We start from the raw sequence: 12,687 nt of genomic DNA, 5'->3' as shown, positions 1-12,687 counted from the left end.
AGAATCCTTGGGTGTTTGAAGGGGATTACAAGACATGCTTTTGTGATCAAGAGATCATCTGATTTCTCATCTCATGTTTACTCGAATACTAGCAATGCCTATTCGGACGCTAATTGGGCTAGTTGTCCTAAAGAGAGGTGTTCCACCAATGGATTTTGGAACTGTTTGAAGGGGATTACCAGACATGGTTTTGTGATCAAGAGATCTTCTGATTTCTCATCTCATGTTTACTCGAATGCTAGCAATGCCTATTCGGACGCTAATTGGCTAGTTGTCCTAAACAGAGGTGTTCCACCAGTGGATTCCGGAGTTCCAAAATTGTTGCTCGATCTAGCACTATGTTGGTTGACTTCTTTTCTACGAGAGATGCAACTTCAAGTACTCTCGTTCTTCTTTGTTATGATGTGATAACACTGGAGCAGTTTACCTACATACCACTCCCGTACACTATCAGAGTACGGAGCATGATGTTATCCAAATCAATTAGCCTATGTATTGACCACTACAGTAATTCAATCTTTTGCATTTGCGTTCCAAGCTTCACATCTATGAACTTGAGGGGGGGATTAATGATCTGTCAAGCATTCTATTCTAGCAATGCGATCTCATGTACTGTAAACACATAAATTAAATAGATAACAGAAGTAATCTCTCTCTCCCCCTAACAGTAGCATATCTAGTCTATTGATCTACTGAAAAATAAGGTTGCAGAAATTTCTTGCTTGAAATTCAATTGTTAACGAACTTGAGACAATTATTTGAACACTAGCATTCCTTAATGGTTGTTTGAGAGGTTCTGCAAATAGAAAACTCAGTAAATAAGGATAAGAAATCGTACCTAATATTCCTCACCATCGCCTTATTTCCTCTGTTTAGCTAACAAATCCGGATCCACACCGGCCGGAAAATTGTGAAAACGGCGACATGCATCCGGTAAAATTCCAGTGGTCGTTGGTCATTTGCAAGCAAGAGATTCATAGTTGAATGTTCGAAAATGGAGATTAGGGCAGATAATGGAGAGAATTCGAGTAGCTATTTTCATGGAGTCCGTGTGTCAACCGAACGGAGGCAATGGAGAAAGGACATCTGAATGTCTGATCGTCTGCCTCACGGTCTATGGTTTGAATTTGTTTTATAAAAAATATATATTCCAACGGGTTACTCCATGGTAATAGGAAAAAATAATGATAATGCTAAACATCATCGAAAAATAACGAAAAAAAAGGGCGCTAAAGAGCACCGTTTACCAAACACTTATCCGCTAAGTACTTACCAGTAAAATTTAACACTATTATTTACTTAACAAATAAGATTTTAGTCAACCAAAATGACATCGTATGCAACAATTTACCCGGTAATCGTTTACCATGGTAAGAGTCGTCTCCCTCACCGGGTTAGACTCTGGGCAGGGACGGACTCAAGAATTTTTTGATACGGTAACACCATATAAAACGGTTGCACCTTTCATGAACCTAATTTTTTTTACCTTACCACGGAGGCACGTGCCACCTAACCACCCCTCTAGGTCCGTCTATGACTCTGGGTCCTTGTCTCGCTCCTACCGAATAAGATTCTTGGTCCTTACCATCTCCATCCAGTAAGGTAATATGACTTGGTAAGCACTTACCCAAGTAAGTGTTATGTAAAATCTATGCTTTCGTTTACCAAGCGCTAAACGTATATGCGTCAGTATATTCACTTACCTTACCAAATAAAATTTCCAGTGATCAAAATGGCATAGTAAATGTCTATTAAGCGTAAATCAGGTAAGATTCGGCACCTCATTTACCGGGTAAGATTATCGGTCATTGTCATTCATACCCGATAAGATAAATGACCAAAATGCAGTAACAGTTTGAAACCATTGAACTCATCCCAACTCCTAAGACAAAAAGCTTAATCATTAAGCCATAAATAAACACTTTCAGCGTAATCATTAAACCATAAAATAAACGTCTCGACATATCTAAGCAAATAAATTTTCCATACCAATTAGCCCATTAAGCCGCAAACAAACAGCCCCAAATGTACCTGAAACAGAAGCGAAACTCATACAGAATGGTAGAACACAAGAAACAAAACAAAGAAGCTAAACACGTACAGAAAACACATTGATGGTATACAAATTGATCCTGCAATTTGAATTCAGGATTTGGTAAGTCAAGTAATTTCTTTCATTATTTCCATAAAATTTGAATCATCCAAACAAAAACCAAAAAAAAAGTTGATCATATCAGTCATTGCCTTAAAGTACTTTGAGAAAGAGAAACTGAAAAATGGCAGCATAATAATGATGCAACCATCAACTGTACATCTAACCCATATCATACTTTTTTCATCTACTTCAAAATGTTTCTATAATAAGCAGCCAACTTATCTGAGTCAACTCACTGATCATCAGCTCGCATTATTGGCGGCAAGGCTCTCGTAGAACAGGATGTAGCCATGATCCGTGTTGCTTGCATACTCCTGAGCGGAACCGAAGGAGGTTTGAACAGCGGATTCGTCAATCATTTCCACATTCTCGTCATCAAAGAACAGCCAGTGGTTGTGGCTTTTCACAAGACTAACGTAATGGCCGTGGTTGGGTCCACTGCCGACATGAACCACCACGGCAAATAGAGAATACTCACAGTCGGCGTCTTCCATGGTGTTTGTCAGCTTGAGCTCTAGAGGGAAAACAACACGATATGATAGCTTCTTGTACCTACCGAGCTGTTCCATGTACTTGAAACGTTTCAAATGTATAACCAAAATATGCGGTGGCTTCTTTATCTTCATCCTCTTTTGTGCTTCCTGCAAGCTGCAAGAACAGAAAGAAACAATCAACAAGTTGCTTCCCCCATAACCTGTTTAGGTAAAAGTTCATTGTTGGATGAACTTTTACATACCATATTGATAAGGGTGCATTTGGTATGCGGTCTAGGACGGTACAAGACAGAATAAAAACTTCTTATCGCACGCTTGGTGCTACATTTAGACTGGGATGGGACAGTACTGACTGGTACATAAATGCATTTTTTTGTCTCACCAAAATAGGTGGGACCAGAACAGGAGAGACGGAGCAAGATTAGTAAATTACTGAACTACCCATGTCAAATTAAAACCTTAAAACCTTTGCACAATTCTTCACATGCCTACCTCACTTTCGCCCGTCTAGTCTACATACCAAACGCAAAAGAAAATATTTATCCCGTGATGAATATCCTGTAGGGAGGGAGATGTTTTTTTGGTCTTGTCTACTACTTCATCCTAAAATATTAGCTACCCTTTTGTGATGTCCCAAAAATAAAAAGCTAAATTTCCCTTGTTGGCAAAATTTCAATCTAGAATCATCTTGTTACCTTAATAATCATTACAAAATACCAATAGCATTGATCCTAGCCACAAGATTTGCCTATTTGCTGCTAGTACAATATGCTTTTAGATATCTAACCGTCACTTGAAACATCCTTATTGAACTATATGTCTAAGACAAACATAGCATTTATTTTCAGACTAAGGGAGCAAAATGCAATAATGCAGACCCCTAGGGATCGGATAATTCAGGCCCACGTTCCGGCAACGTTGTTTTTAGGAACAATGCAAAGAAACATAAGTTGACATGCGTATTTTCTATGAACCATTTTAGATTGCATATAACACCACTTATGCCAGAATTACTTATTTTCACAAGTATAATAAATTACGAGTTAATCGTTTGAAAACACCTTCCATCCTAGCAGACAAACATATCCAGAGAACAAAAGTTCTGCATAAAAGCACTTCAACTGAAAAGGTAAAGATGCAGAAAGAACCAACCTGCAGCATTTATCACAGAAAAATTTATCCTCGGCATTTAAGGTCTCTGTGGAACTGAAGTTTTTTAAACAACTCGTAATTGAACTGTTCTGCTCTATATCGAGGCTCAAATCCAAGAATGTCTCATCCCTTGCAGTCACTGTTTCACACCTTAGACACCTTGTCTCATTTGTAAGTATACCCTGCATATTTAAACATAAGAAAGGAGTGAACAACATTTACTACTTGCACATGTCATCAAATTTGCCATTCACAAATATATATAATCATGTACACTGATCATATAGTTTCCAAGCTATTTGAGATTCTTGATTAAAATTACTCCACTAGCAGGCCATAAATAAGTATTCAAACTAACCTGAAAGTTTTTGTGAACCCAGGTAACTAACGGTTCTTTCTTTGCACCATTCACCAGACCAGCATGTGGCCCATTAGTGATCTTTTCAGGAGGTGATAAATTTTCTGCTGGACCTTTTGCTGTTTCTTTCTCCAGTATGTCAACAAGTTCATTTAACAAGAAGTTCAAAAACTCGTGTGCATCCTACGGAGCATTAAAACGTCACTGATATCAGCAAATTGAAATTATTGACATTCAAAAGCAACAAAAAGTACATGACCGACGAGCATCAGAATTTACAGAGATTCTGAAGGATTTCATATCGAGGAGATCAAGCTAGAGCTTAAACCATTTTAGAATAGTCACCCACAATAATCATATATAGTATGTACTTTCCTAAACTAAGTCCATTTAACAGTTCTGAATCTTATCAATGGCAAAGACAAAAAGTTCACATGGTAATACAGAGAATACGTGAACGTAATAGCATGAAATTACCAGGTTCACCTCATTCAGATAATAATGGCATCCTTCTTCCATCTTATAGGTGCACATCATCTCGATTGGTATCTCAAGGATATCTTTGTTTCCTTCATGTTCTTGGTGCATACAATTTCAATCAGTATCTCAAAAGAAAGTTTTGTTTCCGTTATCACTACTATAAAGCTTATTTATTTAGGAAGATAATCACACTAATTTCTTATAACAAAATGAAGAGACATTGGGGACTAAAAAGGACAAGGAGGGAGAGATTTTCTACAGGAGGACGACTTAGTTTTCCACATAGAAGTGCCGGATTTTCCATCACAGAAACAAAGGACCCCAATTTTCTGTTCGTCGCCATAAATGACAAATGATCATGTGCTTTACTTCTTTCATCTGTAAATTTTTGAGTGAAAGGTCCAAAACCATATTAAACTGGGTCTTCAAATGCCCACTGATTTGGCATAAATTTCATACTTCACAAATCCTCATGGCCTATATATAATTTTCTGTTTGCTTCTGTGTGATAGCGGATAAGTATCTAAGCACTATTTGATAGGCTTCATACCATTATTAAACATGAAGTTTGGTATGTTCAACATTAAGACATACCAAAGGTCTGTGTGTGAATATTTGAATTCCTGATCAACTATGCTGTCAAAATCGCGATATATCGGCTATCGCTTGAAGGGAAAAAATCGGTCATAAAATATCGGCAACGATATTATCGGCGATATTGGGCGATATTTGGCGATATTTTGAGCGATATTTTAGTGAAAAATCGGTCCGATATTCCGATTTTTACAAGGGTTAAAATTTGGACTTTTTTTTATTCCATGGGCCTTATTTTTTGGGCTGCTTAGTAAATTAGGTCTAAATCTAAACTTCTTCAGACTTCTCTCTCGGTCTCTCTCTTTTCTCTCTCGGTCTCTCTCTTTTCTCTCTCGGTCTCTCTCTTTTCTCGCTCGAACTAAGCCCAGCGTGTCTTACGAGTTACGACAGAGCCAAGCGCCCAAGCCACTGTCCAGCTCTCTTCTCGATCTCCTCTGTTTTTYTTCTAGTCGTTCTCGATCTCCTCTCTTCTCTATTACGAGTTTACGTCACAGCCAGCWAGAGCCAGGTTTGAATCGTATTTTGGTTATGAGCTGCAGGTTGTATCATATATTGTTTATGAGCTGTAGGTTGTATCATATATTCTTRCATTAAGAGYTGTAGGTTGTATCATATATTGTTGGCYATTTGCTTATGAAATACTACAAATAATTTAKAATTTGATCAGATACKGCTGTAGGTGAGTGGCTGATTTGGATGCTATTACTTGTTTCACTCTGCTTACTGCTTAGAAGTTAGAACTTAGAAGTTAGAATTAAGATCTTAATTACTAAAAAAGCAATGGAAGTTAGAATGTATTGGATGATGTTGACTCGGATGCCGAACCTATTGCTTGCGATTAGCTTGTTTTTGAACACTTTAGATGATTTGATGTTTTAATTTTGAAACTATATTTCTAAACTCTAATTAATGCATATTATATATATATATATAATTCTAAGAAATATTATGTTAACCGATATTTCCGATATATCACCGATATATCGAATATCGGTCCTGACCGATATTTCGTATTCAGACCGATATAACAGCATAGCTGATCAAGTCGATGAACTTCAGAATTACTTGCTCTCAAGTCCAAAATATCTTTACCCAAAAAGGAAGTCCAAAACTATACAGGTCCTGAAGTCCAGTCCAATGATTACCTTGCCCGGTAGGTGAAGAAAAATGGAGAGAGTAAGAACTGGACATCCTCCGAAATACAAGTGCTGGCTTCCTTGAAATTTCTTGTCACTTCCCTTATGAGACAAGCAGAAGGTATGGAGCGAGTGTAGTGGGGTAATCCAAAAAAGGAGTACAACTGAAGTTCAGGATATGTCCGACCAAATATCCAACCTAGTAAAATTGACGTGCATTGGCATTTTAGTTGTTTCTTTGTATATCAAGTAACCTAAACCTTATTATGCTACCCTTACTAAACTCTCCTGTCAAAACACATGCCCCTACTCCCAACAATGGTCACTAATTGTATGAAGGTGAACCTTGAAGAACGAGTATCTAACTGTAAAGACAAGCTATGGTTATGAAATTGAGATCATCAACAATCATAGACATGACTTTGGTGCAGCTGCAAGCTGGGGAAAATGATGACTATTTATGGAAGTTGAATTTTCAGCATAGATGGTGGGATGAAGACGTGAACAGCTGAGATTTGTTTGAAGAGAAGAAACAGAGTCAAGTTGTGGCCATAATTGGTGTAGACTATGATGATCAATTGTAGAGGTGGCTGATTATTATTGGTGGTGGTGACTAAGGGTGTTATCAAGGTGTGCTTGGGGAGTGCCAACAAATACCTTAGCAAAATTTGGATGGTGATGAGAGTAACGCTGTAAAGAAGTTAAAGTTCATATCATACAAGCTACTACATACCACAACAATAATCAAGACAACAAGTAAACGACCCAATAATTGTAGTCGCACTAAACAAATTGGAATGATAAACTGACAATGTGCTCCATTTGAAAATACTCAGATTTGTATTGTGTCTTCCAAGAAACCAACCAATACTACAACCATTTCAAATCTCTACAGTTTGCACTCTTTCTATAAGATACTACGGTTACTTCTCAAGGAAAAGAAGAGTAAAGAAATATGAGAAGTCGGAAAGAAGAATCATATGCAACATCCACTTTCAAAACAAGTGCAGTGGCTAACATTTCTGGCTCAATGCATACAAAATGAAATACTCTCCTTACATTTGTGACAGCAAATTAAAGATATGGTCCATTTGAAGTACTCAGATTTGTATTTTATCTTCCAAGAAAACTCCATCTATTACAACCATTTCAAATTTCTACAGTTTGCACTCTTTATACTAAAGTTACTTCTAGTTCTATGTAAAAGAAGAGATATAAAGAAGTGCAAAAAAAGATACAGCATTCAGTTCCAAAACATGTGCAGCAGCTAACATTCCTGGCTCAGTTCATACAAAATAAAATACTCTCCATTCTCACATTTGTGACAGGACAACATCCACATCAATGGTAAGTTGGATATCTAGAAGTAGGGCCAAATTTCGTTCATGAAGAAATACAAACGTTGTATTTACATTAGAATCACATCCAAGAAAATTGTAAACCATTCGACTAGAGCTTTTGTTTCATGATATACAAGTAGAAAGCTGCGAAAAGCAACCAGGTAGGTTAAAATTAAAAAGGCCATTCCACACCCATCAGCCCGTTTGAGAAATGAAGATCATAATAACAGTTGATAATTTGCAACAAGAAAACCAAAACAAAAAGTAAGGTACTATGGTCATAGTCGATGATTTAGAATCTTTGAAGGTGATGAGAAAGAAAAAGTGGAATAACCTTATACATCTCACATGGTTTTGTTAAAAGCACCATGAAGTAAACCATTTGCTCTCAATATACGCTTGGAGGCGGGAAGATTTGAATATGCAGAGAGAAGGTGTGATTCCTAAATTATGTTTTTATTTACCAAAAAAAAACAAAGCAAATGATTTATTCAGATGTCTAGTGTCTTGCCTTCATCAGTAAAAATAGTATTATAACACTAGAGAAAATATACTTATGTAGTTATGTACCGTGCGAATTGTGAAAGTTTAAACAACCAAACTCTGAATGTACCTGATGCATGTAACCACGGAAAAGCTCATTTTCTTTCTTCACTCTTTGTACAAAACGCTTTGGAGCAATAACACCTGTTTTCTTCTTCTGTGTACTAATCTGTACAAGTAAGAGAATATCACATCAACTTTCTATTCCAAAACCAATTCCTGTAGTAAAACACAAACAACCTTGTAATGAAAAAAAATCAAACGCTTGTATAGGACTATAGATACATGGTTCAGGATATTTCAAGGTGGAGCCCGATATAATCACAAAGCTTTAAAGCAAAACAACAACATAATGAGGATTTTTTAGCTAGATCTATGAAAGTGTATTATCATGGAATAAGAAAGAAATGCTAAACCCAGAAGTTAGAGTATACAGTTAGAATATCTAATACTATAATGGAAGAATGATATCTGATATATGAAGTCATTATCATCGCAGAATTCATTTCAAATACTTTTAAGTTGCATAAAAACAATATATACCTTCCCAGTTCAGCTTCGTTCACTGAATAATGTGGTACAGGACTTTATCTTCCCCAGGAAAAAGTCAATTACAACAAGCCACATACCCCATCAGAGACCACAAATTGTTACACAAATGCATCAAGCAAAAATGAAAAATTAGTTGATTCTTCTGTTTCTCATATATTAATCATATACAACATTGGTTAATATAGCTAACATAATCCTATCTAATCCTAAAATAGAAGCTAAGTAAAAGGAAAAGATAAATATAAAATACATTATTAACTTTTACCGAATTTAACAAAAACATGTTTGCAAATTCTGACCTCTGCATCATGTGATGCCAGGCATATTCTATAACACCAACAGTCTTTGGGTAAATAGTTTACAAACTTCCACAGACTAAATTAAGAACATATAACAACCTCAATCCTAACCCGATCCTGGTTCTTCGTCAGTCTTGTCGGTTAGAAAATTATGACTAAAATACGGAAGGGGGAGGGACGGTAGATTGAGATAGTTGCTTAAAGCACAAATGGAAGTTTTTGCATAATTTTTCATGACAACAAAAAACATGCAGGTACATTTTTAATATCCTATTATTGATCTAGATTTTAGCATAGTAAGTCAGATTATATCACCTTTCAATAATTAACCTCAGATTACTGCCAGTGAATCCAATTTAACAATCCTACCAAGAAAATGTCAAATCAATGACTTTCATTAAATCATTAACTTATGTGAAACCAGTTGCAACGCCTTTTTTATAAGCACAAGAAGTCTTTACTTTAAGTAGTGAACATAGACTATCTAGAAACTACATGAGTAGTGAGTACCCACCATAGCTCGTATAGAGAATATATGTACTAATTAACGGAAGCAAGAATCGGAAATACTTAAGTTCACTTCCAACTAAATCCATTACCTGCATAAACAATTCAGCCAAACACGTAAGGAGATTCTCTTCTACATCTCCTGGATTTTTACTGTTTCCATAGTATTCAAGCAGCTGTTCACGAAATGGAACACAGAAATAAAGAGCCTGAAAAATATAAACCAAACGACAAAATTAAGCTGATCAGTAAGGGATATAATTTTAAATAAAACTATAGCCAGAAACATGACATACTAAGCACGTTTGATGATATTTCCATATTTGTGTGCGATAAAGAAAAAGGAAGAGTCTCGTCAAGCAGTAATAGGCCAAATAACAATTTAGTTACAGAGAAAGGCTTTATTGATGCTTAGCCAACAAGGATACCTTAAGGATCAACAAGTTGACACCATATGGTGATTCCAGAATTGATACCATGATGGAAGAGCAACATAAATTAAAATCATCTGGCAAAAGAACTATTTTGTGCTATATAAGTAGGATGAATAAGCTGCTCAGGCTGTGACTTCTTTGGTCTCTTTGGCTTTACAAGCAAGTGGGCTAAAATACAGAGGAGTAATAATGAAGCAATTAGTGAAAACTCACTATACTTTATCAATTGCTAAACTTTACCAACTGTAACAAAAGAGCCAAAAATGTAATATCATAGAACTTCATCTCCTTCTATTGGCCAAGGCTTCTTTATACTTCAATTCTAATTGCTTTTTCCTGGTCATCCTAATAGCCAAACTCCATATTGATGAAAAATTTCACACCCTACAAGCCAGAGAGTGAATCACCAGGCAGCAATCTTCAATCCAAACTTAGGGGGAAAAACACAAGCCCCTTTAAACCAAAATGAACGAATATGCATCGCAATGCCAAAGTAATTATTATATTATGGAGGGAACATACTCACTCTAGCTTATTCAATTCATTTCCACTATAATATATAGATATGGTTGCAACAATAGAAACGCTAATAAATGAATATCACATACCAACACAAATGTTTCATCCTTAAATCAACAAAATGTACACAAAACCAACGGAATGAGAGCAATCAAACAGAAACCTGCAAGACGCTGTTGCAGTAGCAAGTGTTGCCAAAGTTTTCGAGTCCAAAATATCGTTCGCCTTCCGGAAATTGGTCTCCTAGAGCTTTCTCGAGCTTAGACCCCGTCGCCCCCATGAGACCATCCACCAAATACCAAAATTCCTCTATTTCTTTCTCTCTCTATCTCAAACCTCTTCCCTTGACCTAACAATCTAAAAATCAAGATAAAGAATCCTCGTTGATTCCAAATTCTATTGCCTAGGGTTCTTCAAACAAATTATACTACGTATATGGCAGAAAAGGAATGGATTTAGTGTGCTATCGATTGGGGTTCATTCTTCGAAACGGATTTCCCAAATAGTGGAGTAAGAAATTGGAATCAAGAAAGTGTGTAGGACTCCACTTTGATCGCTTTGTTATCAAACAGTTATCTGGGCGACTGGGCCTTGTTTTGGTCGGTTGACTCCGCTTTGCTTCTCATCATGGGGAGCATTTATATATGATCCAGAATTGGTACCGGGAATCAATCAGGTCATATGCATTAGCATTAAGCCATTAACCACTTTTACCTTACCAATAATTATTTGTATTTATCCGTGGTTGTTTGGGATTGCTTATTTAAAACAAGTTTTTTATAAAAGCATTTATCAATTTATTATAAACTAGTGTGGCAACCGTGCATTGCACGGTAGTATGAGTACTTTGGTTAATGATCCGAATATTGTCTATATAAATATATGTTAGTGTTTAATAGAATCATCAACAAATACATTTAATTAATTTGAAAAAAACTAATAAAATCTAATTAGTGAAATTTTTGATATATATATATATATATATATATATATATAAAGAGAGAGAGAGATATTTGTTTAAGAATAAAGTTATAAAATTAAATAAAATGAGGAATAGTAACAATAGGGGTGTGGATAACTTATGCATTTTTTGTCTGATTGATGATGAAGTTTATTTCTTTTTAAAAAGAGGATGATGTCTCTACCGATTTTTATTAAAAAATAAATAAATGTACGTCTAAATCACACGGTAACTAATTATATGTACAAAAAGTGTGGTAAATAAAAACTTAGTCTATAAATAATATGATAAGATATTAACCAATTATTAATACATATAAATTACTGTAAATAATAGTTCATTGTTAAAAGACGAATGATGTATACAAATAACAAAAACAAATACTTCGTCCGTCTCAAAATAAGTATTCATGTTTCTATTTTAGTTTGTCCCAAAGTAACTATTCACTTTCAAAAAATAATATCTACTTTTCAACTCTAGTCTTAATTATGAGATAGAGAATTTATCAATCTCTCAATTATGAATGATAAAATTGTCATTTAGTTAATGACAAATTGCATGAAAAAATAACGTATTTTAATTTGATTCTTATTTTGGATAACATATTTTAAAAACTTCCATTTTGGTACCTAAGATGTAAAGTTTTGAACATTTAAGTACTTGGGTAACCGGTTGAAACATTAATCGGTTATCATGTTGATGTGGCGAGTGATGTGATATATGGTTAATGCTTCAACAAATAATATTGAGTTGATACCACATCACTCACCACATCAACATGGTAACCGTTTAATGCTTCAACTGGTTACCCGGAAATTTAAATGTTTAAAATTTTACATCTTAAATACCAAAATGGAAGTTTTGGAAGTACGTTACCAAAATAGAAATCAAGTTAAAATACTTTATTTTTTCATACTTTATTATGTTTATCATCAAAAACTATGATTTAATATATTATTTTATACACTTTTTTTCACTTTACGAAAAAATTAAATGCGGGTTCCTTTAACATATAATGCATTTTTAATCATCGTGTAAATAAAAGAATATATATATTGATGTAAATCAAAATATTTGTTTGTGGATTCTAATTTCATTTATAAAAAAAATATGTTTAACTTCTTATTGAACCACATTTTGGTTATTACTTTAATATATTGATT

General features: G+C 35.1%; 1 protein-coding gene across 2 annotated transcripts; it reads right to left on the bottom strand.

Annotated features, from left to right (window-relative positions):
• Positions 1-1,817: 1,817 nt before the first annotated feature.
• LOC112500251 (ubiquitin carboxyl-terminal hydrolase 4-like) lies at positions 1,818-11,177 on the bottom strand. 2 transcript variants are annotated; one of them, XM_025103654.1, is made up of 7 exons: positions 10,727-11,177; positions 9,703-9,819; positions 8,323-8,421; positions 4,160-4,342; positions 3,802-3,983; positions 2,392-2,803; positions 1,818-2,031 (listed from the first exon to the last, which is right to left on the bottom strand). In XM_025103654.1, exons 1-6 carry the CDS (start codon positions 10,841-10,843, stop codon positions 2,398-2,400), a joined length of 1,104 nt encoding a protein of 367 aa, XP_024959422.1. In that variant the 5' UTR covers positions 10,844-11,177; the 3' UTR covers positions 1,818-2,031; positions 2,392-2,397. The 2 variants fall into 2 exon arrangements, with proteins under 2 accessions (XP_024959422.1, XP_024959421.1); XM_025103653.1 differs by lacking the exon at positions 1,818-2,031 and having other exon boundaries at positions 2,063-2,803.
• Positions 11,178-12,687: the final 1,510 nt, after the last annotated feature.

Source organism: Cynara cardunculus, assembly GCF_001531365.2.
Source record: "Cynara cardunculus var. scolymus isolate 2C chromosome LG 17, CcrdV1, whole genome shotgun sequence".
Lineage (NCBI taxonomy): Eukaryota > Viridiplantae > Streptophyta > Magnoliopsida > Asterales > Asteraceae > Cynara > Cynara cardunculus.
This window is presented reverse-complemented; position numbering and strand designations above follow the sequence as displayed.

What these genes read in the sequence shown, in the direction of transcription:
- LOC112500251 (XM_025103654.1), bottom strand. Translation starts at nt 10,843, where the DNA reads ATGGGGGCGACGGGGTCTAAGCTCGAGAAAGCTCTAGGAGACCAATTT. An exon ending in ACTGCAACAGCGTCTTGCAG is followed by an intron (nt 9,820 to 10,726) that starts GTTTCTGTTTGA and finishes TATATTTTTCAG; the next exon opens with GCTCTTTATTTCTGTGTTCC. An exon ending in TCCGTGGTTACATGCATCAG is followed by an intron (nt 4,343 to 8,322) that starts GTACATTCAGAG and finishes AATGCTCCGTAG; the next exon opens with GATGCACACGAGTTTTTGAA.